The sequence below is a fragment of the Anopheles stephensi genome, chromosome 2 (assembly GCF_013141755.1).
Source record: "Anopheles stephensi strain Indian chromosome 2, UCI_ANSTEP_V1.0, whole genome shotgun sequence".
Classification (NCBI taxonomy): Eukaryota; Metazoa; Arthropoda; class Insecta; order Diptera; family Culicidae; genus Anopheles; species Anopheles stephensi.
In genome coordinates this window covers 29831930-29858058 of record NC_050202.1, presented here as the reverse complement: position 1 = coordinate 29858058, position 26129 = coordinate 29831930, and the positions used below count along the sequence as shown (strand labels likewise).

At 48.2% G+C, this 26129-nt stretch overlaps 3 protein-coding genes across 8 annotated transcripts; 2 read left to right on the top strand and 1 right to left on the bottom strand.

Moving 5' to 3' along the window:
- Positions 1–78: 78 nt before the first annotated feature.
- LOC118503412 (signal recognition particle receptor FtsY) lies at positions 79–25878 on the top strand. Of its 6 annotated transcripts, none has more exons than XM_036036643.1 (6): positions 79–190; positions 20129–20421; positions 20514–20560; positions 24384–24625; positions 24694–24903; positions 24973–25878. In XM_036036643.1, exons 3-6 carry the CDS (start codon positions 20542–20544, stop codon positions 25057–25059), a joined length of 558 nt encoding a protein of 185 aa, XP_035892536.1. In that variant the 5' UTR covers positions 79–190; positions 20129–20421; positions 20514–20541; the 3' UTR covers positions 25060–25878. The 6 variants fall into 6 exon arrangements, with proteins under 6 accessions (XP_035892536.1, XP_035892534.1, XP_035892533.1 ...); XM_036036641.1 differs by lacking the exon at positions 79–190 and adding an exon at positions 21449–21460 and having other exon boundaries at positions 20220–20421; XM_036036640.1 differs by lacking the exon at positions 79–190 and adding an exon at positions 21449–21460 and having other exon boundaries at positions 20220–20421; positions 20511–20560.
- Positions 5585–12858, top strand: LOC118503410 (mucin-5AC-like). The gene is made up of 2 exons (XM_036036639.1): positions 5585–6944; positions 10784–12858. Exons 1-2 carry the CDS (start codon positions 6714–6716, stop codon positions 12695–12697), a joined length of 2145 nt encoding a protein of 714 aa, XP_035892532.1. The 5' UTR covers positions 5585–6713; the 3' UTR covers positions 12698–12858.
- Positions 12893–18014, bottom strand: LOC118503409 (centrosomal protein of 131 kDa). The gene is made up of 6 exons (XM_036036638.1): positions 17334–18014; positions 14987–17219; positions 14645–14921; positions 13489–14565; positions 13124–13417; positions 12893–13041 (listed from the first exon to the last, which is right to left on the bottom strand). The coding sequence occupies exons 1-6, from the start codon at positions 17358–17360 to the stop codon at positions 12909–12911; spliced, it is 4041 nt and encodes a 1346-aa protein (XP_035892531.1). The 5' UTR covers positions 17361–18014; the 3' UTR covers positions 12893–12908.
- Positions 25879–26129: the final 251 nt, after the last annotated feature.

The window sequence follows — 26129 nt, the reverse complement described above, 5'->3', positions numbered from 1 at the left end:
GCACGAGGCGTCTTACGTCTGACATCAGGCACACGCGTCCCAGGTTGGTACATAAATGTCAAATCGCGTTTTGTCAACAGTATTTTACGAAAATTGTGTTGACAGCGGCCCAACTGTTGCGGTTGTGAATTAGTGAATTCGTATTTCTGGTTGTTTAGGCATAAAAACGTGAATTAAACAGGAGATTTTGGTAAAATATAGTAAAACAAAGCAATAATAACCCAAAAGCAAGAGATTCTACAAAAATTGTTGCCCGCAATTGTGTGTACCTGCCGAGCAAAGTTTCATACCGAGTGCATCATTCGTGTTGTTAACAACAATTCTATGCGTCAGTCGAAATACTATCATATAGTCATCGTTTATTAACATTTTCTAACTTTAGCAAGTTCCTCTCATGACAAATTTTTACCACAACAAGGATTCTAGAAGCTCAGAGGTCGGCATCGTTCGGTCTACAAACGCATTGCTATAGAACCTACATCAGTTCCGAGCTGGCGATAAACAGATAATGTTAACCGACCGGAACTCAGCGCTGTTCTGGTGCTAACAGATGTTGGAGTGGCTGGTGGTTTAATTGCTTAATATTGAAAAACATTAGTAATCACCTCGGTTTGAAAAGATGATGCGGCCTGTTGGCTTAGCGGCAGATATCACTTCCAGGTTTCAAATCCCATTCGGTCTAACTAACCCATTTGTAGAAATATCTATCGAACTACTTGGTAATAAGCTTACCGAATTCTCTTGAAAGATCACAACAGAACAAATCTATTCTTGTACTATATAAATGTACCTTTTTTATTGAAGTCTATTACAAAAGTATCGAATGCACTGTGGGAAATCAGCTGACTTCCGCTAAATGTCCCAGAAAAGATTTTTATCTGCCTCGAAAAGTTGCTATCCTCTACGAAAAAGGAACCATACCACATGCATATTTTTGGACAAACGGTTCTATACAAACGATAGTCACCCACTTAATGTCACATCCACTACGCATTGCCGGAACGATCATCGCATCACAATTCGCTCACTTAAAATTTCCTTTCCGGCGCAGCACGGCCGAACTACGGTCCCGCGTTTTGGTCGGTTTCAAGTTCACTCCAGCCCGTATGTCTGCCAGCAGACGATCGTTGACTTCCTCCACCGGAACGCTGTCGGTCGACGGTTTCTTCCAGGCGGTTCCTTTTGTGCCGGCGTTCTTCGGTGGTCCGTTCCCGGCCATGCCCAGTGGAGGTGGTGGTGGTGGAGCCAAACCGGAAGGTGGTGGAGGTGGTGGCGCGGACACCTGTGGCTCGGAGGATGCCATTTAGTTTCTCGTTTTGCGCGTAACTGTTGCAGATCAACACTGTGCTGACTCCAGTTAGCAGAGGCCGCCGTATGCACGGTTGCTGATAGCCAAAAATCGAAGCGTTCTGCTGAATCACACTCGGAAGGAACGCCAAGATATCGAACGCCGTAGCTTATCTTATCAATCGCAACCTTACAGCCCAAGGAAAATGATTCACGTACTGGTGGCCTACCCCAAAATCTGCAACTGCTTCCGATGGGCCCGAACCCCGAATGACTCGTCCCGGTGGATGCAAGCGAACGGCAACAGATCCAGCGGGAGAAGAATAATCTCGAGTACCTCTTTTCTACCCTCCGATTGTTTGCCGAAAAATTGTTTGGTGATCACACGCATACACCGATCTGCCGATGGTACTTGTTACACCTTTACTTGCGCGCGCGCACACCCCCTTTTGGCGGATTGATTGCTCGCGCAAAGTAATTACCACGCCGAACGTACGTACCGAGCACACATGCTGCTGGTGTACCGGTGCGCGCTGGCTAGGTAGGTAAATCACGAAAACATCCACCGTATGGAAGGTCACTTATGGTTCCTCCCGCTGGTTCGTTTAATGTTGCTCTTTGTTGTTGATGGTTTGTTTGTTATTTCCGCCACCGCTCCACGGTTCTTCTCTTCAGCTCAGCGCCCCTTACGGCCAGTAAGATACGAATCTGCCTATCTCCGAAACGAAAGTATTTCAACCACAGTCGTTCGGTGGTTCGGTAACTTCATCCGTGAATCATCAAGTCCAGCCAATGCCTCAAAATTCATGCTCTGTGGTCCGGTTCGGTTTTTTGTTTTCTTGTATTTTTAGGGGTGCGCTGCTTTAGCACGTCCACCTTCTCAAGGCGGGGGGAAAAAAGGCATCGCCATTAAGCAGGTGAGCACGAGACAAGAAATTCAATCAGCGTCCCCGATCAAGCCCCGCAGCGCTCGAGTGAGTCATGCGGTGAAGAAGGAGATGATGGTCATTATAGCCAACCTGGTAGGATATCATCAAATTCATTGCTAAACGCCAGTTTTGTGGCTAATGAGCAGATTGGGATCTGCTAGATTGAGCTCGATTAAAAATGTCACGCGACACATTATCGAATAGATTTGGAAAACCCATATCTATCGGCGATAATAAAACTCGAAACCGTTAAATTCATATTCATATCACGTACCGTAGCCATTGATTTGTTTCTCCCACACCAAGTTTTCTTGGCCAACAATATCCAAAAAAAAACAAACAATTAAACGCAATCGAATGGCGACCGTGCTTTCCTTGACAACTCCATCGATCAAAGCTAATCCGTTGCGTTGCTGTGAAGCTTTGCCGGCACTGCAAGATAAGCGCATGCGCGGGTGAATGCATTCTTATCATCCAGTTAAGCATGTGCATTGCAAGCGTACATCAAGAGCAATAATTGTTCCTAATCTCCTCCCCTCGGTCTCTTCATTGCACGCAGATAAGCCTTTTTTTTGCTCTCGCCAAACATCTTCAAGACATGGAGCAAGAACGACAATGCGCGATGTTGATGATCGTGTTCTTTATGGATCGTTGTGGCCTTCGCTCAGTGAGGACGTGAGGAAGTACAGACAGGAAGCAGTTTGCACCCTGGTACCGTTGCGTGGATTGCCTTGGCTCGGTACGCAATTGCAAATGAAGACGAGAGTGTCTAAGTGCTTCTTACATTCACTTTAGCGTTCACTGCTAGATAGTGACTAGTGAAGATTTTATGCATTTGTACATGGTTGATATGTGTTTGAGTTAATGGTTTTAAAATGACTTAAAAGATTTTTTTATACCTTCTTACAAAAATGACGCTTGCACCATCCCAAATTATGGTGATGAAGTGTCGTCATGATCGTTTTACGTAACACATTTCAATTTCACTGCTGATTTGATATGATCAAAGCTGATATGAAATGATACAAATTATTACTAAGATTCGATCCAAAACTGACGAAACCGTCTTAGCCACGTTTGAGAGGATGATGGATTCTTCCGCAGATACCTCAGCTGGAATCTTCTTCTAGATGGATTTTTGGTCCCGTATGTATGAGCAAAGCAACCACTGACCAGATCTTCACGATGCGGCAAATCTTGGTGAAGATGGCGGAGCAGCAGCTCCACTCCTACCATCTCTTCATTGATTTTAAAGCCGCATATGACGGCATAGCCAGGGTAAAACTGTACGACGCAATGAGCTCTTTTGGAATCCCGGCCAAGCTTACCGGCTTGTAAGAATGACAATGGCCAAAACTCTCAGAGTTACCACCAAGGGCTTGCGCCAGGGAGATGGGCTTGCCTATCTCCTTTTCAATCTGGCGCTAGCCATCCGCAACACGGAGGTGGAAACTGCGGGGACCACCTTCTATAAGTCAATCCAGATCCTGGCATACGCTGATGACACAGACATAATTGGTTTGAGGCTCTCCTATGTAGCAGAAGCTCGGGTTGAAGATTAACGAGGCGAAAACCAAAATGATGGTGGCACCACCAGCGGCCCTACTAACAAACACTGATTTACGCAGGGGTGATGTACAGTTTACAGATAGGTGACCGCACCTTCGCAATCGTCCAAAACTTCACCTATCTGGTCAGTCAGTCAGTATAAAAGTCAGCACCGACAACAACATTGATGTTGAGTTACGTGCTAGTGTGCTGGCTGCCAACCGGTCATACTACAGCCTGAGGAAACTTCTCCACTCTAAATACCTGTCGGGACGGACGGAGCTGGGACTGTACAGAACATTTATAGTCCCAGTACTCACATACGCCTCTGAGACATGGACTCTGTCCAAAACTGACGAAGCCCTTTTAGCCGCGTTCGAGAGGAAGATGCTCAGAAGGATTTTTGGGAAAACTTAAAATCCAAATCCTGCGCACTGGAGAACGGACCAGATGGGTCTAATTGTACTGCTACATTTACTATTTCCTATATAGCTGTGCCGGTCTTCCTACGGCCCTGCCGAGGTTCAAATCCCACCTGGACCTTCAACTACCAGCGGCGGATTTTTGTCTCCAAGGGTGACCCTAAGTGGAATGGAATTTGGCATGGATTGAGTGGAATGGACACATTGGACACATTGATTCTGCTGATCGGAAGTGAGGTCCTTGAGCGTTAAAGACCTTCGGTGGCCGCTTAGTCCGCATACCGTTACACCTGCTACTCTGCGGTACCAATAAGTCTAGTAAGCCATGGCCGGCATGACCTAGCAGTTCGGTAAGCCAAATAGGAGAAAAAGTTGTCAAAATCTTATAGAACATAGTTGGTATATTTAAAAAATGCTTCAAACTTGTACCAATTTGTTTGAACCATTCTATTTCGCTTCGCAGAAATAGCAGACCTCTTGGCTTCAGGGATAATATGTCCGATTAATTCACAATCACATGTCCTAATAACCTGTCACCAATTATATATTTATTTAAATATTCCTTAAAAAAAGTATCAAACATTGTCCTCCAATTTTATGTCTCCGTACAATAAATCCATTCTCTCCCTCACACACATATATCCAAAAGGCTCCGAAGGGACTCGTATGTATCAGCAGCACAAGAACATTCCATCAATTCGTCGCAGCAAATGGATGACGCTCCCCGTGATCACGATCGTTTCGATGATTAATGGCCTTTGACTCATGCAGGAGCCGACTGACGGTGGGATTGTTTTTTGTTTGCCATTGGCTCGCTGCCGCTTGTGTAATATATTCATCAACAGTCGCCGGCACTGGATGCATACACTCTGCCTCGGTTAGACATGAGCTTTGCAAAACGTGGTCGCCTCATATCGCACAAACACTATCGTGTGCCCCTCTATCAACGTTCAGCCACTTAGGGAAACAAAAATGACGGATGAAGCGATTCCCGCTGACCAAGTGTCGGGCAAATTAAATGAAAATTGATAGCGTAATTGATGTATATTTTGAAGAACTAGAGAATGCTGAATGTATCAGCTGTTAAGCACGGCTCGAACCAAGACAGCCATCTTTAACAAAAAAATTGTTTAACAAAACCGTTGATTGTCTTCATGTCAAGATTCCTCCTCTCTCGCTGTATATGCCTTTCCTTCCATTTGTGAAGCAGTCTTTTTCACCCTTTCGCTGTGTGGCGGGTTTCACGGTCACAACCCCGCCGGGGTCACACAGTAGTGGGGAGGGGTTTACATCAAATTCAAAACAGATGATGAATCACCCCATAAGCTCGCACCAACATTGATATAGAGCCCCGAGTGTTAAAGTTTAAGTGGGGATAGGAAATACGAGTCGGCAACCCTTCCGGGGTCTCCCTCACCGAATGCTGTCGTGGGGGTCCCCGCGGAGCCCGGGAACTTTACTGCACGCATCGAGATTTACACGCTGCCGCGACCGAACGAGCAGGTTTGCTGGTGTTGAATTCACCGGATAGATACGATTCAGCAGTCAGCGTGTCAGGTCGGGTTCGCGAACATCGGTGCGGTGTTTCGGAAGAAAGTTTCAATTTCGGTGGCTGTGGTTGATCCAATTTTACGATCGAGGTTGTTTGTGGACGGCGGTGTTTGGCTGGGTTTTTGTGAGTGTCTTTGTTTTTTTTCGGGCGAACGACTTCCAACCAGACAAACCCGGAGGGCTTTCGCTAATTTGTGTAACAAATGGTGCCGGGTGGGGATTTCGTTTCTCCTTCGAGAGCACAGTTTCTCGCAACCGCCAGCATACTGATCTGCAAGACTGGATAGTGAAGCATGGCATGTTAGGTATGCTGCTTGCTTGCTTGCCTGCCCGCCGTCCATGTCCATGTTTACCACGTCTCGTGCCGGTAGAAATTTGTACCAATAGTGAGAAGATAACAAAACAACCACCTGTGTCTGTGTTGCGAACAAAAGCGGAACGAATGGAGCAGCCAGCAGCAAACTAAGATAAACAGAGTGGTAAACACACGAAGCAACAGCTATAAACCCGAACCTGCCCACCCGCTCGCGGAAAGCTCGCTCGGAATCGGAAATCGACCTGGCCCTGGAGCTGATAAGATAGCACATTATCTTAATGCAAATCCGATCTGCATCAGCGGGGTGTGCTGTGGTGGTGGTGGTAGCAAAGGGAGTAACAGCAGCAGCAGCAGCAACAGTTGTCATCGATTTGCGGTGGAGAGTGCGCGCCTCGCCGAACAACGTTTAGTATCTGACAGCCGGCTGGCGGTTACTAGTCGTCACGTTAGTGCATACGTTATCGCTGCGGTGAACGGCACAAACTAGCCGCCCTTGAAAGGGCTCACGAGTGACGTGGACGTTTCTGGAGAGTTGGCAGAATTGAAGGATTATTATTTACCCCGGGGAAGAAAGGTAGACTTGACTTCCTGTAGGGGTCAAGTGTTAAGTGAACTGAGATTAGATTTAATTGTGCCTAAGGTTACTAGTGATCTGCGACAATGACTCCACCACCACCGCCACCTCCACCAGCACCTGGAGCTTTGCCTCCGGCAGCTCCAACATTGCCCGGCGCCTCCACTCCGTCGTCGAAAGCTGTCAGTAACGGTGGCGGATCACCGCCGATCGCCGATCATAACGATCAGCTGATGGCAGCGATTCGTAACGGAATAGCCCTGAAACCGGCCAAAACCAACGATCGTAGCACTCCAGCGTTCATCAAACAGTCAAACGTAAGTAAAGTGTAGCCACATTTCATACCTTACAATCATTAAAAACGGGGCCACAAGTACAAGTACGTGACACTCGAACGGTCGTCGATTATCAACAGCAGATCCCTTCGCTCTACGCTAGAGGATCACTACTCCAGCAGCAGCTCTAATGATCGCGGTTTAATTAAGTTACTGTTTTGCCACCACCGGGCACTGATGCACGTGCGCGCTTGCGAAGGGAAAATAACGTTAAACTTTTCTTATTTTACAACCAACCAGAGCAGGAAGGAGAGAGGGAGAGAGAGCGAGATAAGAGAAAAATAAATATAGATGTTGTTTGGAAGGTTTAAATTTTTCCTCCCATCGGAAAGCCGGTCCCCCAGCAAAGCATAACGATTGTCCGTTTTCTTTTTTGAACTCCAGCTGTGTGTCCGCCATTAAAAAAGAAAACCAACAACAACATTTTTGTGGCTTTTTTATGATTTGTTTCACTTTGCAAAATTTTAGTGAATTGCCCCCCCGGCGATCGCACACACGATCCTCCGCCGCTTTTTTGTTTTGCAACGATGCGCTTTTCGTGATAAAATGCTAATATATGTACCGAGCGGACCTGACCGTGCCATCCGCCATTATCATCCCGTTTGGCTGACGTCAACCGCTCGCAGGGCAGCTATTTACCCCGGGGCGAGGCTGTTAGGTTAACCGGTTTGGCTTAGCGGCGAACGGATCGTAAGGGTTGGAAGATTTGGTTTTGGAATTAATTTCCTCGCAAAGCGATCGGCACTGTTGACTTTCGAGTGCAGCAGTTTCCCCGGCGCTGGACACCGTCCCCGTCCACACTGCCACCAAGGTTATCGTATTGTAAAGGCAAGGAATTTACGATGGTCAAATTCCGCCAGCCGGGTCGATTGCTATTTTGTTCCTTTTCGAAATCTAAGCTTATCGAGCATTATTATCGACTGGGCGGCTCAGCTTTAGAAGCGTATCAACTGATAAGCGGGTGTTGCGCATCGAGCTAATGGAAGGTTTCGGTTGCAAGGCGTTTGAAAAACTTGGCATCCCTCCCGAAACGCGTACCCCTTTAGATCGATCTGTGAGAGGAGGTCCACTTTGAAACATAACACTCAATTAGCTACAGTTCCAGCGAATCCTCCAACCGCACTGATGTCGTGATTAAAGTCACTTACTAGCGGTGAGGCAGCGTTTGCTCCCGTACAACAAGGTGTTTGAAGTGGACGCAATGGAAGCGAAGAAAAAAAAACGAAAGTTTCCCACTTCAACACGGCCCACCGTTCCCATCCGGACCGAATCATCACCATCCCGCCCCGAAACAATGGAGAGCACCGTGGGAAAGACACGCGACGGTGGGAGGACCACGGTGTGGGAATCTCTCCACCGATTGCATTAAATGCATGTAATGTAACACTGTGGGCACGCAACAGCGTCCGGAATTGCACGTGCAAAACAAAGAGAAGCTCCGATTGGATGCGGTTTCCGGACCGCTGAAGGCCAGCCAGCCAGTCGCCCCGATTGCATCTTCATTCCCGCTTTCGTAATTGCATTGGCCTTTGTTTCGCGGTGGACAGAGAGCGGGAAGATTTCTAATCTGTCGCTAAACAATCGAGCGCAGTGGGATCGCTTCTTTGGCTTTGGACCACAAAGACCTGGGCTACCTTGCCCCACCATCATCGGCAAGGAGAGTGATGCTGGGTGACGTCCCACCGTGTATCCTTGTGGTAGACACTGCGGAAGATCGCTTCCAGTAAAAGCGAATCATATTTAGCAGCTCGAATGATCTCGATTGCAAGAAACTTCCAGCGATAAATTTCCATCTACTCACCGTGACTCTTCTGGCCTTTCCTCGCTAGAGTCACATAATTTCACATTGCACATTTGCGATTGGTGATCGATTAATCGCCGAGTTCGGCACATCGCCTCCCTTACCTCCTAGCTGCTGCGACACCACCGCAATGACGCACGAGAATTCATCGCCAAGGCGGTACGCGACAAATCATCTGCCATGTGTAATGTGTTGCTTTTAAAATCGAACGTTGTCACCGATAAAACCGCATAGACGCGGGGGACTGATAACATAGGGAGGGGGGGCCCACAGGAATGTTGGTGTACTGTTTGCTGTCGCGCTAGCTTAAGCATGAAAGGAAATCTCACTCGTCCAAAGTGCGCAAATCGGTGGTACGTTTGAATGGAAAAGCTTTTAGCCCTTTTCTTTTTGTTAGACACCCGTGCTACGAGTCGAGAGAGAGAGAGAGAGTTTTGGGTTAGAAGTGAATCATTCTATGAGACACCACTGGTTGGCGCTTCGCACCAAACGGTCGTGGTGCTAATAAATGACTTGCCTGTTTAACTTGCGGTACGGTGTTACCGATTGCAGGAGAAGTGCATTTTTTATTTGCACAGCTTGAGTAATTTAGTGCCACCATGGCTGGGCCGAGTCACCGCTATCGATAGCTATTAACGAGACAAACGACGCTTCGAAACGAATGGGTTGAAGACTGGGAGAACGTGTTTCTCTTACTCCGAAGAACGGAAGTGGAACAATTGTCGCGAAATGAAGTCATGCGGTTTTCAGTGTTCCAGAGTTGATGATTCCGAGAAAGTGACGTCGAATTTGGTGGTATAAGGTTGCGCATTTTGAAATCGTAACTCAGTAGCTATAATCGATTTCCTGCTGTGTGTTTGCTATTTGATGATGCATTTTGAATACCATCGTATAGAAATAGAGTAAGGAACATCTCATCTTGATTCGGCTCGTCAGCTTCGAGTAGTGTCAAGTCGCAGGAAGTCGGAAATTCTAGGCCGAGGCCTCTCGAGGATTAAGTGCCAACGAAGCAGAAGTTGTGGAACAAGCAGGAATCGTTATATCCTATATTGTAATAAAATCACTTCTTATCAAGCTATGGAACGAGTTTTATCGAGTTCCAACGTTTGGTCTAATGAATTGAGGGCAAATTCCAGCTTGAATGACCCTATCTTGTTTTTTTTACATCCTGCCTCGAAAGCGGGAATAATAACGCGGACGTAATAGAATAATAGAATCACACATCAGACGCTTTTTTGCTTCCCAACAAGCAAGATAGCAATACGAACGATACCAGAACCAGAACATCCTGTGACAGGAGGGAATCCATTCGAGAACCGAAGCTTACGCTAACGCGCTTGTTCATCGGTGTTCATTAGCGCAGGCTCAGCACTGGTTCATCCTACACATGGCTGCGTTCTTGGGGCAGCGTCCGTGTCCCTCGAGTTGTTAAAATTAACCAATAGATGGTTATCCAAACCCTTAAATACCCATAAATCGCATGACGGATTGTCTGGCATAATTAACAAAACTCAACAATTATTGTACGATCATGCTGTTTTCAACATACAAAATAATCTTGAAGCTCATTGGCATTGACACGTTTTAATAGCAACTGTGACATTACGAGTGACTTACAGTTCCTGACGAGTTATACAAATACTATACTCACATGGGTCAGCAAGTACCATAAAAGTACTTCATTCATCGCTTAGAAGTAGTAGTGCCAGGATTAGTTTTATGTCTATCGATGATAAAGCTTAGTGCAAATGAAGAGCAGCTTTTCAGACCTAAGATGAAAGATTTTTATTTCACTTTCATTGAAAACGATAATTTTAAAATAGAAGCTTTTGAAGTAGAATCGCTCGATGAGGCTTGCAGCTAGGCGGATAGATTCAAAGGCTATACAAAGAAGTGTACAGTAAAAAAGGCGACTAACTGACCGACTGACTTTAGTTGTTCGGTCCTTCCATTACTACTCATAGTCTCACATGTAATGAAGGCAATATTAAAACCCTCCCCATTCACCGTTCTATTTTAGGGTGTACTCGATGATCACGAAGAAACGGCGCCATCCGTTGGCTACGACAAATCTACCTCCATTGACGAGATGAAGGATGCGCTGCAGGCCGAGCTGCGGAACACGCTGAAGCGAAAGATTAAGAAGCAAGACCTGGAGGAAGGTGATTGTCGGAAGAACGACGAAATCGAACGAGCCATCGAGCACACGCGCAACGAGGTGCAGCTGAAGCTGAACGGACCCTCTCCAACGCCCGATACCCCCAAGGTTGACAACCCATTGAAAACGATCGTCGATATGGTCGATAAGGAACGTGGAGTGGTCGCTGCTCCTAGCAAGCAACCCAGCCCGCAGATGGGGCAGAAAAAATCGGTTTCGGTCCCATCAACTCCAACCGTTCTTAAGCCAGTCGTTAATGGTACTTCCACACTGCGAAAGGTGTCTGCCGGTCAATATCCTGCCCAAAATGGAACCACCACCACAGTCATTCATATAAATCCTTCGACGCGGAATGACAATCCTACGCCCGTTGTAACTCCAGCACCGATCACGAAAACAACCATTGCAACGGTCAATACGGCGCCGGTTCTTCTTGGTACTAACACGGCCAGGGGAATCAACGGGGTTGGTGCTGTGGGAATGAAAAGTCCAACACCATCTGCCCCGGTGGGCAAACTGATTTCAAACGGATCTTCGGCTACGGATAGTCCAAAAGCTCTGCCCGTATCATCAAGCGTACCGTCCAAAGTAAATGCTAGTCAAACGGCTGCTTCGGTAAAGGCGACACCTAGTCCTGGGAAAATGGCAAATGGGAGCCTTCCCTCGGGTAACGCTGCTCCGAATGCGAACGGAACCGCGCTCAAGGTTAACAGCTTCCAGTCGAAGCTACCACCAACGAGTCCTACCATCAATTCAAACAAAACTTCCGTCGGAAATTCTTACTCGAACACCCTTCCAAGAGCGAACGGAGGCTCTGCCTCGAAGGCCCTTCCCAAAACTTCGACCGGAGCTATCCCACCTGCGTACACCAGCTCCGTGAAGGTATCCATCGGCAGCTTTGGAGATAGTTTGCGCTCCAACACAACCACCGCCACCGGCCCCGTTTTGCAGAACGGTCATCACGCCAAATTTGAGCCCCTCACCATCGACACAACCTCCAACGGTGGTTCCACCAACGGAACTTCCTCACCAACCACTCCGAAGGAACTGCTCTCGCCCCAGGTGAGAAGTGGTGCAGCATCGATACGGCCGTCCCAGATACGCACGCTAACCAAGGCGGGCAGCGTGGTCAGCCACACCGACATCCTGGACACAACGAAACCCATCACCAAGTACCCGGTTACGTTGGTAGAACCGGCACCCGTCCTCACGGCTGCCGCTGCCGTTTCCCCACCCCCGAAGGTGTCCACCACCACCACCACGGGCAACGCGTCACCCGCTAAGGAGCGTACAGCGCTGTACGAGAAGGCAAACAAAGATCCACCCAAGAGCCCGTTGAACCGGTGGACCGACGGCGGTTCCGTTTCCGGTGGCACGGCACGCAAACTGCTGCTCACACACGGACGACCCAACTTCACGATAAAGCGCTCCAACTCGCGGCAAGGTTTCGATGTGGACGAACCGGATGCGAGGGGCGAATCCGTCAAGCCGGTGTTTCGCATTCTGACCGACCTGGAGCGGATGGAACAACAACAGGATGACACAGGCCACCAGCGCCCCGGGCAGTCAGCACAGGTTGCGGCGAATGCACCGCAGCAACCGTACGTATCCTTCGCGAAGGATCTCTCCAACGCACCGAACAATCATCCCGATGTGATCGTGGTGACAAAGCCGAGCACCAGCACGAGTGCCCCGACGGATCCGTTCCTGGCGAACCTGAAGGACATAAAGATTGACATCGGCGAGATGAAGATAGTGAACGCGAAGAATGCATAGATGGCATCCGCACGAATCGTGCCCAATGCCGGTGAAAGGCACGGGTTTAGGGGAGCATAGAAACACACGCAAACACCGTGTATCCGATAGTTGCTAATGTAAAATGTACTATGTTTTGTCTAATGTTGTCTTTATAAATAAATATTACAATTGTAAAGCTACGCTAAGCCCTACGAGCGATGGGTTGGGGGGGGGGGGGGTTCAGGCGTTCCTACTTTGTACAATAATCCATCCGCTGCTGCCGTATGATGGCGTCCTGTTTCAAGCAACGCTCCTTTAGTCCGGTCATTTCCTTTTGCAGAGCCGCTATAGATGCGTCCTTCTTTTCGATAGCTTGTTGCACCCTGGGGAGAGAGAGAGAGAGAGAGAGAGCAAATTCTGTATATTGTCCATATTGTCCACTTCTTGAATACGGTGTTCGAATACCTGAAATAAATTCGTTCGATTTCACGTTCCCGTTCCCGTTGCATGTTCGTCATGTCCTTCTGCACCTCGCGGCGTGCCTCGTCGCGCATCGTTTCCTTCTCCCGCAGCAAATCGTCACAGAGCTTCTTCGCGTGGTTAAGCTGTATTTCGGTCTGCTTAGCCGTCGCCTTCATATTCTGTATCGTCGCCTCGGCCTCAGCCAACTTGACACGCGCATCTTGATACTTTTGCTTCATCAACGCTTCCGAGGCTTCCGCTTCCTTCTGCTCTGCGTCATGTTTCTCCTTCAGGCGACTATCGGCAATGACCAGAGTGACATATTAAGATTAGTCGGCTGCATGGACCAGCGCCATTTTGCTACCTACCTCATTTTGGCATCGAACTCTTGCTGATACTTTTGCGTTTCGGCATCCACCTTCGCCACGATGCGATCGATTTGCTGATCCCGCTCCGTGCGACACTGGGAGCGGATCTCATTTTCACGCTGCTCCAACTCCACCTTCGACTTGCGCTCGTGCTCACGCTTCCAGATCGCAAAGTCCGACTCGAACTGTTTCTGCAGCTTCTCCAGCTCGTCCTGATGCTTCGCCTCCCGCTGCTTCAGCATCTGCACATACTCTTTCTGGGCAAAGTCGAGATTTTTCGCGTTCTCGCGCTTCAGATCTTCCAGCTGCGAGTCGGCGTACTGTGCCTTGCGGGCCGCCTCCTTCTGCAGCCGCTCCTTCTCGAGATCGAACTCGCTCAGCAGGTGCTGACGCTGCTGTTCGAAAATGTTTCGCTCCTCGGACACTTGGCGATCGAACCGCTCCAGCAGCGCTTGACGTTCGCGTTCGATCGTCGTTTCCCGTTCCTTTACCAGCCCCTGCCGAACGTCCGCCTCCTTCTGTTCGTACTGCAGCTTAAGCTCCTCGAGGGCACACAGCAGCTCGTCCTTGTGCTGCCGCTTCAGCTCACCAATTTCCTTCTGATGGGTGGCGGTCATTTTGTTAATCTCCAGCTCCAACCCCTTCACGGTGAGCTCCTTGATTTTCTTCGTGTTTTCACGCACCCACTTCTCGCGGCGAATCTTTTCGGCGGCGAGCGCCGTATCACGTGCGCGTTCCAGCTCCGTCTTTAACCGGTGCTCCCAGCTTTGGTTTTGAGAGTCTAGGCGGCGCGTAAGCTGCGTCACCTTATCACATAGGCCCGATTTGTCCTTGATCAGTTGGTCGATAAATTCTTGATGCCTCCCAATGATGTCCTCGTAGTGTTTCTTCTGCTCCTTCAGCTTACCCTGCAGGGCACACTTCTCCGTCCGGATCGCTTTCGCTTTGTCCGCTCGCACGGTGGCGATGTGATTTTTGGACAGCTGCATAGCGTTGCTTAGTTCGTTGGCGCGAAGCGATAGTTTGATTACCCTTCGGGCTAGCTGATGTGGCGGAAGCTCCAGCAGGTCGTTCATTCTGTGTAGAAACAAGAGGTACATGCTTAAATCTCTTAGCCTGAACCTTTTTGCGCCAGTAGGCTCAATGGTACGCTCACTTCGGCACTGCTTCAATGTAGTCTGGTTCGGCAGCAAAATCCAGCTCAGAACGATCGGATTCTGAGGGTAAGACTGGCGCAGAACCAGTAGCTCCCTTGAATGCGCCCTTCTCACACTTCAGCTCAACCTGATCGAGGTACGAGAAGAGATCTTTTACCTTGCCCTTCGCTGGCTGCTCAGACGGTTCACCCTCACAGCCGGAGCTGACCTGAGAATCGGTGCAGTCCAGTATGTTGCTTAGCCGGTACTCGACCTCAGTTTTGAGTGCTTGAAAATCTTGTTACACAAAAGAGAAGAGCAGCATTAGTTAACTAATCCACAGCAATAGTGAGTCACCTTACCCGACTTTTGTTTGGCACTACCACTCACAACGGACTCGTCGTCGTAGTTAGACTGTACACTGCTAACTATCTCCTCCGGCGGTTCAGTTCTCGGTCTGGATACACTGTCTGGGAAGCTGACGCCATAGCTGGGAGATCGCTCAATCGAGTCTTGCCTAGCTATGGTAGAACTATCCTCAGGACACTTGACACGCTGCTGCTGCCCGTCACTACCCACATCGTCCAGCACAGGAACGTCCGGTATCGTCGGAAACGTATCCTCATTGCACGACATCCAACTCACAACCTTGTCCATATGAAACTCGGATATGTTGCTATCTTCTCGACACAGCGCAGACGTGAACTTCCCCGATCCAGCACTACCGCTCCCGCCCGTACCAACGCTATTGTTCTGCTTTTTCGAATTCCTCAGAATAGACTTGTGTGCGTCGGCTGACTTTGGCTTTTCTTTGCCATTTTTCTTGGACGCGAGAGAGTTTTTCGAGTGTCCTGACTTGCTGCCGGTAGTGCTGCTACCGCTTCCGCTCGCCAAGCTGCTTGCACTCGCACTCACAATGTTCTGTTCCTTCACCTTGAAGTAATTCTTGATCACTGGGTTGGAGCTCGAATCCAGCCGGTTCTTATCCGCGTTGGAGGATTTGCTCTTCCCAGCCGTTACCACACCCGACGCAAACTGTTTATCCTTCGGGGCACTCTTAGTACATTCATTGTTTAAGTTGTGCTGTATTGTGTCCTCCTTTTCGTCGGAACATCCACCCAGCGCTGGAAGCGTATGTCGATTCTGGGACCGTCTCGAAGGGGACTGTTCTGTGATGATCTCGTTGATGCACTCGTAGTACTCATTGATGACGTTTTTCTCCAGCAAGCCGGTCGAACGACATGGAGCACGATCCAACTCCGCGTCCGTATCTTCCGTGGTGCTCTCGACCGCCTTGGTAGACACCGAATTGGCAAACAGATCTTCCGGTGTGTCTGAGGGTGTGAAACACTTGGGATCGTAAGGCTTTGAAGGCAACGACACATCTTCCACATCTCGAACGGCCATCCGTAGTTCCATGTCGTGCCGTCGGTTCAGATCCTCTATCTCCTTCTTATACTCTTCAATGATTTTGTTAGACTCTCGCACATCACTGACCGGCGATGGAGACGCAACCGTTGATGTCCGCTTTCTCATGGTTGCTTTTGCACTTTCATCACATTTGGTTTCGTAGCCCGAGCTCGTCGTAAGGTCTTCCTCAAACTTTACGCTTCCAAACTTCACCGAAACTTCCTCCATGAGGGATTTCTCCTGGAACATCCGTTCGTCGTACAGTGAGCTAGAGAACGATGGTTTCTTGCTGTAAGGATCTTTGCCTTTTCCCGCTTGCTTGGATTGAGCTTCCTTCGAGCAACCGAACTCGTTCTCCTCAAAATCGCTGTAATCAATCTCGTACGGTTCGTTCGAGCTGAAGGACACCCTGCCAGGAAGATCGACCTTGCGCGATTGCTTCTCCGGAGACGTATTGTTCTTCTTCAAACCACCGCAGGAACTGATTTCCACAGCTTTCCTGTTAAGAGGCAACGCTACCATCGGTAGCGGTGGTGATCGTTTCTTATCCTCACGATTACTTCCCGCCGACGGTTTGCCTCGCCAGATGCCTTCCAGCTCTGCCTCATTGTTCGACTCCTGCGTGTCCTCCATTTCGTCCATCGTGCTTTCCGCCTCGTCTCGATCAGGATCTTCCTCTTCGGTGCTATCACGCCGTCTTCGGCGATCGTTGTTCGCCTTCTGTTTGCTTCTCTTGGCTGCACAACCACTCTCCGATCGCTTTCGCGTTTTCGTCTTCAACACGGGCCGTGTGCTGCTGTCCGTTGCCAATGTTTGATGTCGCTTATGTTGCCGAATGCGTTCCGCACTGGAAGAACCGCGCGTTGAAGCGCTCTGCGTTGATCGTGCCAGTGACTTTGACTCCCAGTAACGAGGGATCGGCTCTGCTAGAAGACTCTTCAGCAGCAAACTAGACGAGGACGTGCTTCGCTGGTGGAACGGTGACGTAGCTTGCCGTGGTACGTCCACTGCACTTCCGCTGGAAGATGGCCGCTTCCGGTAGCGATACTGGGTACTGTCCGCCGACAGCGGACGCCTTATGTGCGCTGCGGCCGCTGAACAGGGACGGGTTGGATGTTGCAGGGCGGATCCTGGCCGCTCTCGGTATTGATTTGTGGTGGTTTTCTCGCGCGTTGCCAGGTTAATCTGTCAGTCGGAGAAAGGCGCGTCAAATGTCACTTTCGAATTGCATGCCATGACCTACCTTGTGCGATGTCGTTAACGGAAAGAAAGCAGTCGGCAACACGTTTCGTTTCTCACCTGCGAACCATACAAACTCAATTCCATACTGCTGCAGCGACACCTTCACTACACTTTCGCACGAAAAAGCATTGTTTTAAAGGATATTTTCACTGATGAAAGTATGTTCAGAAGGAAGCGCGTCCTGTACTGGCAAGCTGGTAGGAAGCTTCAAAATGTTTTGTTGTTGAGCGATTGTAAATATGGCAACCGTGGTAGCGAAGAAGCGAAGAAAAAGGTTGTCCATAGCAACCGGTACGAAGCTACAAAGAACGCGTTGCTATGGAAATTTCGTAGCAGCAAAACAAACAAAACGGACTGCAGCGGAACCACGTGCTCGCAGTGCACCTGACGACTGCTGGAGACGCAGGGTTATGTTATTGTTGATTGTGAGCCATATGTAGGGTAACGAAGTCAACCGGAGGAATTTCCCGCGTGTGCAAATATTTTGTGACATAGTGATGGTTGTGGTGCATGGAAATAGGATCTTCTGTTCAGACAATCACGTTATACAGACCTCTAACTCCGCTCGCATACATGTTTTTAAGTCGTCGCCAAAGGCAAAGGGTATTAGGCAAGTTCTGAGAGATTAATAACTCCACGATTATAACACGACATTAATTGGCCGTTCTAGCAGTCATCACACCATCTCAAATTGGGCCTACCGCGCCTTCTCTGGCCATGCGTAAGGCCTGAAAGCACTTTACAGATTGGGTATGTCGTCCGGTGCCAATCTCATGACATGTCGAGCCCACCAGAGGCTGGCGTGTCTAACTCGCTTCAAGATGCGTGAGATCACCCTACAGCTCATAGAGCCCGTCATTGTAACGGGGGCTCCATAGACCTTCCACAAATATGAGACAAAAATCCTTTTGATTTTTGATTTTTGAAGTCCGTGTCTGACTTTTGACCTCAGATCGGTGAAATTTTGGGCGATAGCAGGGCCGCTGGTGGTATCACCATCATTTAGGTTTTCGCCTCATTAATCTCCAACCCGAGATTTAGTGCCGCTCGCTCGATCTTTTGGTATGATTCTGTTATACAGATGAACCTCAAACGAATTATGTATGCCAGGTTCTGGATTGACTTATAGCAGATGGTCTCCAAAGTTTCCACCTCCGAGTCAGGAATATAGAATATGTTGTACTGCGCCATTGCTCAAGGTTAAAGTATTTACTTGAAGAATGTATAATGAGGAATGAGAATAAAAAATCAACATACAAGTTAACATCGGTTCATCGATGAATAGATTATTCCAGTGAATGCTTTCTCATCAATTTTCGACAGTAGTAACAGAAGTCTGTTTTTCTTACCTATTTCTATTCGTCAGTCTCAAGTGATACGAGTTGAAATTAGGACCAACGTGGCGTCAAACGATAGTCGAGCAAGATTGGCTGGGCGCTTTACGGTGTTCTAGTTTTTGGGACAGTCCGGTGGCCGCTCATACCGCAGGACCGGAGTTCAAATCCAGACCGCCTCCCCGTATGGTAGGACCTGACTACTTTGCTACGGATAAAATCAAGTCACAGAAAGCCAGAAATGGCCGGTCGCGACCTTTAGAGGTTGTAGTGCCATGGAAGAAAAAGAAGAAGTTATTTTTTTCTCCTTATTACTATTCCATTTGCCAACTCCCTGATTGTCACTTCTCCTTAACAGTCTCTTTACGCTCCCATCTATTATTCACTCGCAGCAAGAAAGCTATCCTCAGGTTGTGCTTCTATCTTAGCTTGGGCAAGGATTAACATTTAGCAATTACGATCATTATGAAACCGTAGCCAAGCCAAGCCAAGCTCGAGAGGTCTTGGTCTGCTGTTTCTGCCTTTTCTTGACTTGGCAAGCTCTGGATGAGCTATGATACTATTAAAATTAAATTAAATTAAATTCCGTAACTAAATTCCTTAATTAAATTCGGTGCTTTTACCCATGTACTAGAGTATCATATTAAAACATTTTTTATTCTTCTTCTTCCTTGGCACTACAACCTCGAGCGGTCTCGGCCTGCCATTTCTGGCTTTCTGTGACTTAACTTTACCCTTAGTAAAGTAGTCAGCCCTACGTACGGGTAGTCGGTCTGGATGGGATTTGAACCCCGGTCCTGATGTGTGAAGACCGGCGCCGTCATCACCTCTACCACTGGACCGCCCCATTTTTTTTATTAAGTATTACGGTCCGATGTCCGATTGTTAATTATTTTATTATACAGATTAAATAATTACGTGTTTTTGTGTCTCACATCTGGATATTTTCGATTCTTTTTAGCTTGGACTTTAAGGAAGTATTACAGCACACACAATCTTCTGTTTATAATCCATCGTGTCATATTTTGCACCGCAACGCGATGTTTATTAGACCACTGCCTAAGCGCACAAAGAGCGCGAAAACATCATCACTGAGCACAGAACGGGCGAGAGCCGAAGAGAGCCGCCGTTTCGTCTCTCAACATTCGATACGGCGAGAGCAAACTTGCCTCACAACACAACAAACCAAAGCCGCATGTTTGCACCGTTGGTTTTTAATAAGTGCGTAATAGAAAAACAAGTTACGGTAATGTTTCACAAACAAACGAATTGTATTTCATAAAAATATAAACAGGTTCTAAAATTCTTCTACAACAAATTATCGAACAAAATATGTTGAAATATGAATCTTCCGACAAACGCCATTCACACATGGAGAAGCGCCATCTGTTGAGCAGTAGCTTAAGTAGTGGAGAATAATGGACTTTTCAACAAAAAAATCTTCTAATTTTGTTCCGCATTGTAAACTGTTGACAAATAATTTAAAACTCATAGTCCCACCGTCCCTTTCCTCCACAGCTTCCCGCCCAACCTCACCGGCAGCAAACGAACGCAGCGTACCGGAGCGCGTGTGCGCCGTCTCGTGCTCCCAACGGATGCCAGCAGCGAGAAGCATCGAACGCATATTATTTCGTTGACATAGCTCGCGTAGTGAAGACGTGCTATTCGTTCGTTCGTTCGTCAGTCAGTCGCGTCGGAGTGAAGATCCCCCGATACCTCCCGGATTCGATTCATCCACCTTGTGGAAAGTAAAAAGCAGTTAGAACCCATCGAGTCGACTGCACCCCAAAACGCATCAGTGCATTGCGAGAGTGAGTGTTGTGAACACACGGGCAGCTGTTAGTTGTAGCTCGTCCAGTTCAAGGGCAACAGTTTTTCACCTGATTTTTCCCATCGCCAGCAGGAAAGAAAAAAAACCACCCGACAGCAAGATGTTCAGCGGAATTACTGGTAAGTGGACCGGCAGGGGAAAGTGAAAGTGAGTTTAGGACCCAGATTTGTGGTCCTTACACCCAGGGACAGGGAAATCCCTACAGAGACGGAAAACAATCCAAGTTCCATCCAGCTGAGCTACCTATTACGCATCAGCTTTTATCCCCACTTAGACACACGTGTGTTTGATGGGTGAGGGGCGTATGTTCTGTCCGCACCTTCGGACAAAACATGTTCCGGTGTTGATGTGGTTGTGCTGGGTAGAGAACGTTCTAAACGGGGTTCCTTCAGCTCTTCCAGCTCTCCACCACACCAGGGTACGGAATTTGCATTTTCGTCCACCCGTCGTCCGTCGTTTCCATTATCAAAAAAGTCACTTCCCAAGCAGAAGCATTTGAATGTTAATCGGGTTTGATTATACTTTTAATTTTTTGTTAAACTTTTCATTTCGATTCCCCACGTTTGGTTCGAATTTTTGGGACCGGGGTGTTGTTTTTGTTTTGTTCTGTCTGGCTGCGATGCGCCAGTGTGGCGTCCGATTGTGGAATTCCAATCATGCGCGGTCTGGGTGTGTGCCGTGGAGGGAAAAAGATGCCTCCACCGCCTTCTACTCCTCCTCCACCCAAACTCCCAAGGGTCAAGTAGTTGTGTGGCCCTTGCGCGATGGGGATGGTCGCGAACCCCTCCCCCCCCCCCCCCCCCCCCCCAACCGTATGTGTTTGGCCTCTTGGGCCACCCGTAATGAAGTAATTGTTGAAGGTCTCGTCGTAATTTGATTGAATCTTGTTCTAATTTGTCTAGATTTTGTGATGTGAGTTTATTAGGACAGCGATAATCGAATTACACACAGAAACATCTAACTAGAGTTTAAATCTTTTTCCCCTAACTGCTAACCGGACGCTACAGGAGGAGCTAAATGTAAGTTGTTGGGAAAGTGGGACAGAAACGAATCTGGAAGAGAATGTAAAGGACAAACCAATTACACTTTGCACAGAAGGCTATCGCTAGCAGGGAATCTTCCGTTTTGGTCCAACAGACCACCAGCTGATGTTTGACCGGACCCGCCCTGAAGGGAGGTCCCCTGTGTAGTCTGATCGATAACGGAATGTCTGCATCGGAATGTGTTGGTACGCCGATGACTAATGGTGGTAAAAGGGCTGCAGACATTACGTCTGCAACTGGATCGAACTGGCCTTCGGCTGGTACAACACGTCATCAGAACTGTTTTTTGTCTAGATGTAACGCGATAATTGCTCGATGGGACCAATCCTAGGTTGTTTACTATGAGCTGCTGCTTGTGTGTTGCACGATTGAACGTATTAAAGAATCACTGCTCTGCTCTTGTTTGTGTCACATATACACGCATCAGTTAGGTTGTCCCGTTGATAGCTGTACAGTCGGAGGTCACCCACATTACAAATTCAACCATAACGGCGGAAGCATGGCCGTATGGCATCGACATTCCTTAAACAGATGACGAGCTGTGGTCGGTCGACCGATAAAGGACGTCGGTGTCGGTGCAACCTGCCTGACGTTATTAAACAAAACCTGTCCCCGCGTGTACATTGTAACATCTTTACCTCAGACCAGCTCCTCCTTAATCCGTGGGGCACGTTGTGCTAGTTTGCGGTTGCTATACACGAACGATGCTGATGCACTCTCGTTATCGTGATCTTGTTGCATTTTTAAATGTAAATGGAGCACACACAAACCGTCTCTGTGTGCGAATCTGAGCTGTGTATTGTGTGTGATTTTTAGGTACAGAATTATTCATCCCCTTTGCGGTCCGGTACGGTGAGTAAGCGGGGTGAGAAGGATCAGCTTTAAAAATAGCTCGCCATCGCAACGATCTCTGGCTGGTGAGATCGGGAAAACTTACTTCCGAATTATATTATAAGCACGTTACAAAAACGCCAACTGTCTTATTAGAGCGGGAGTCTTATCGAAACGCGCACCCAAGGACACGAGCGGCAAGGGGAAGGGCGAATGAGAGGAGAAAATCGATCGGGTGGATCGGGCGATTCTCCGCCTTTCTCCGCACGCTGTGGCGCATGCTAGGTTGAAGTGGGTGAAGTTTTACGCGTTTTTTGTTTTTGAAAGCTGCAATAAAACGTGCAGCTAGGTAGGCAAACGCGCCGCGAACTAACCGCAAACGGTGCTATGGGTGCTGGCTGCCGGTTGGCCTCCTCCGACATGACATCATCACCACCACCATCATCATCATCAGCTTGGGTCGTGTCGGCTTACGACCAGCGACGATGGGTGGTATTCCGGTTAAAAACGGAAACCGAGTTGCCGCTTCCCGTTTGGGTGAAGTGATGGTTAGCTTCTGACACCGAAGTCTCCGTGAGGTAATTTGTGGTATTAAAGTAAGATGTCAGATATTTGGGCAAAAACTTGTGATTGAAAGGTTACCTGGGCTAGAGTAAATATTCGCCATATTGAAATAGCAATCGATTAAATGGTTTCCATTCATATAATGGAACTTTTGAATCACTTAGGGGAATCTTCTTCTTCTTCTTCTTCTTCTTCTTCTTTGGCCTAAAGACCTGTTAGGTCATACAATGTAGTTGGATAGTCAGTCCTCACTACTTAGGAACGGTCCGCATGGGGTTTGAACCCTGGTCCTGCCCTATGAAGACCGGCCCACACCTCAGAACACACCTGACGCTGGTGTGTTAAACTCCGGGAAATGTTTCTAATGAATGGTGGAATTTTGCAATCATATAATGGAATGTTGCATACTCCTCTTCCTCCTTCCTACAACCTCGAAAGGTCTCGGCCTGCCATTTCTGGCTTTCTGTGACTTGATTTTACCCGTAGAGAAAAGTAGCCACAGCCCTGTGTACGGGTAGAAGGTCTGGATGGGATTTGAATCGTCCTGCCGTATGACGACAGCTTCGACAGGAGTGCTGCATCCAGTTAGTGGAAATTTGCAACGCGGCTATGGAACATTGCAATCAGCTGTGGATTTCTGGCCGACTGTTAGTCCCAACTCCCTGTCAGTCATCACGCCCTGTGAGTCAAAACCTTCAAACGCGCTAACTATGCTAACTTTAGTCGGAAATGTTGTTATAATTACCCCTTGCTTAATTCACAATTAACTGCAAAGGTCCCTCAATTGTTTACAAGATTCCATTATATGATTGCAAGCGTTCACAGTGGGAATCCACGTGAAATATTCTCACAAAGTGATTCGAAAGTGCCATCGTATGGATCTAAACCCTGTCAATGCAAGAGGCGATCTCCGTCTCGACTTCGATCTTACTATGTCCCCCACGAGGCACTGATATAAAAAGCCTCAAGTCTCTGCCACGCACTGAGGACGTGTTCCAGCCGTGTAGCAACTTTATAGAACACTCCCGGGGAGAACACCCGGGCCCGAGAATTCTGATGCTGATGATTTCCCAGCTCGATCAGACCTCCCACACTAGCATGCCCATCTGCACGAAAAAGCACACTCGAAACATTATGATACGTTTGAGTGATCGCGCAGCGTGTGTTTGAACGGTTCGCGCTGCTCTGACCTTGGCCGTTCGCACCGTATGTCTCTGTGTGTATGTGTCGATTTCAGTCGGCGATGACATCATGGCCAGGCGGGAGGAGACTAGCCCCTTAACCACGGTATACATGCACGTTTGGCGTCAGGTTTATTGGGAGAAGTGGTACGGAATACAACGTAGAGCCACAGACACATTTTCAATCACAGCACACACTCACAGCTGTCGATCGTGGACGCGATCGCGAGTGCTGCGCATAAGTGACAAATTTGTAAACATTGCCGCATTCCGGCACGAATACCCAGTAGTTGGGCACTAATGAGCGTCCCCTATCGCCGCAGCCTCACTGAAGAACCTCGGCAGCAAGGCGGAAGGGCTGTTCGACAAGAAGAAGAAGGAAGCGCAGGATCTGGCCAACGAGAAGGTGCAGGCCGCGTCCAGCCTAGCCGAGGAGCAGGCGAAGAAAACGCAGGAATCGTTCAGCAAAACGAAATCCGATGCGGAAGCGCTGGCATCGTCGGCAGCGGGTGAGATCGATGCCACCAAGCAGCAAGCTTCGGCCGTCGCGGAAACGACGTCCCAGGTATGGGTATCACGGAATATTCCATTTGAGCTTTTATTTACATGGCCTTTTTTTCTGCCCCTATATAGGCCGCCGGAACGCTGATGGACCACGCCAAGCAGGCGGCCGAAAATGCCATCCAACAGAGTGCCGTCGTGGTGGAGCAAGCGGTCGAGGAGCAGATGAAGGTGGCCGAACAGAAGGTGGACGAGGGTATGAAGCGGGCGAGCGAAGAAGTGGATCGGAAGCTGCAGGAAGCGAACCGAGTGGCCGACGAGAAGCGGGGCGAGCTGGAGCAGGTACGTAGCCTGCGGACGAGCCCGTGCATTCTGCCACTGAACTGACCCGTTGTTCTTTCTTATCTGCAGAAAGTGAACGATGTTGCTACGAAGGCCCAGGAGTCGGCCACTGCCGGTGCGGCGGGATTGTTGGGCAAGCTGAACCTGGGCAAGTAAATGGCCCGCAAAAATGTCGCCTCAGCATCATCCCAATTAAGGCTACACGGTGATGCTGCACCAGATCGACGGCACACGCTTCGCAACATGCGCGAGGCACGCTCTCGGTGTGCGTGTGCGCGCGCGTTCAACGTGATGATATTAAGCTTTTTGGAAGATTTTTTTTTATTACAACTATAATTAATGTACTGTTAATGCATGTTTAGCACAGAAGAGCGGAACACTGTTTAGGATTGCTGCCGGAACCGAAAGCCAGCGGAGAATGTTGTTGAAACGGATTGCCTTACACACGCCTGCTAGGGAGACAGAAGCCGTTGGTGTGTGGTGGTGCTGCTACTACTGCGAAACAATAGAAACTGACTACCTGCTGAATGTTGCTTAATGTACGAAACAGCACAACAAACACACCGCTAACCTAACCACTCGTAAGCCTTATCACAAATAGCCGCGCAGTGTATTGAACGTAGTTTAACGAAAAAGTACCAAAAAAGGTTCAACATAGCAGAGAAAGAGCAGAGAGCAGAGAGAGATGCCCAGTTTATTCAACGCGCACATGTCTAAGTAATCGAACGCATTCGTTGTTTTAGGTTCGGCAAATGGTTTGTGAAACGTGACGGCCGGCAGCCCATAATATGTTTAACGATAACAAAAGGAAGAAAAAAAATCATTTACTGTAATGTGTAAGCAAGCCGACAAAATTTGACCGATTGCCGATTAGTAGGTGCACAGAACGAATTCTATTTTGTTTAACCTCCAAAGATTGATGGAAAACGCTTTTACCCACTGTAATTGCAAATAAATAGATTATAAAAAACCAAAGCGTAGCGCCCTCAGTTGTTGTTTAATGATGGTAAAGGTTATGAGGTAAAGGATTGTTGAAATAATTGTTAAAAGTTTACCGCTTAATGGGAAACTATTTTTACAGAAACTAGCCAACAGCATTGCAATCAACTCCACCGGTTGTGTTTCAGTTTAAATCGCGGGAAAGAAAAAGGGCTGCTTTCACGCACCGTTTGCTCGAATTCGCGAACCGCACAGTGAGAATGGTATGTGCATAGTTTGGTAAAAAT

What these genes read in the sequence shown, in the direction of transcription:
- LOC118503410 (XM_036036639.1), top strand. Translation starts at nt 6,714, where the DNA reads ATGACTCCACCACCACCGCCACCTCCACCAGCACCTGGAGCTTTGCCT. An exon ending in CGTTCATCAAACAGTCAAAC is followed by an intron (nt 6,945 to 10,783) that starts GTAAGTAAAGTG and finishes GTTCTATTTTAG; the next exon opens with GGTGTACTCGATGATCACGA.
- LOC118503409 (XM_036036638.1), bottom strand. Translation starts at nt 17,360, where the DNA reads ATGGAATTGAGTTTGTATGGTTCGCAG. An exon ending in TGAGTTTGTATGGTTCGCAG is followed by an intron (nt 17,220 to 17,333) that starts GTGAGAAACGAA and finishes TCCGACTGACAG; the next exon opens with ATTAACCTGGCAACGCGCGA. An exon ending in GAGTTCGATGCCAAAATGAG is followed by an intron (nt 13,418 to 13,488) that starts GTAGGTAGCAAA and finishes CATTGCCGATAG; the next exon opens with TCGCCTGAAGGAGAAACATG.
- LOC118503412 (XM_036036641.1), top strand. An exon ending in TCGCGGAAACGACGTCCCAG is followed by an intron (nt 24,626 to 24,693) that starts GTATGGGTATCA and finishes GCCCCTATATAG; the next exon opens with GCCGCCGGAACGCTGATGGA. An exon ending in AGCGGGGCGAGCTGGAGCAG is followed by an intron (nt 24,904 to 24,972) that starts GTACGTAGCCTG and finishes TCTTATCTGCAG; the next exon opens with AAAGTGAACGATGTTGCTAC.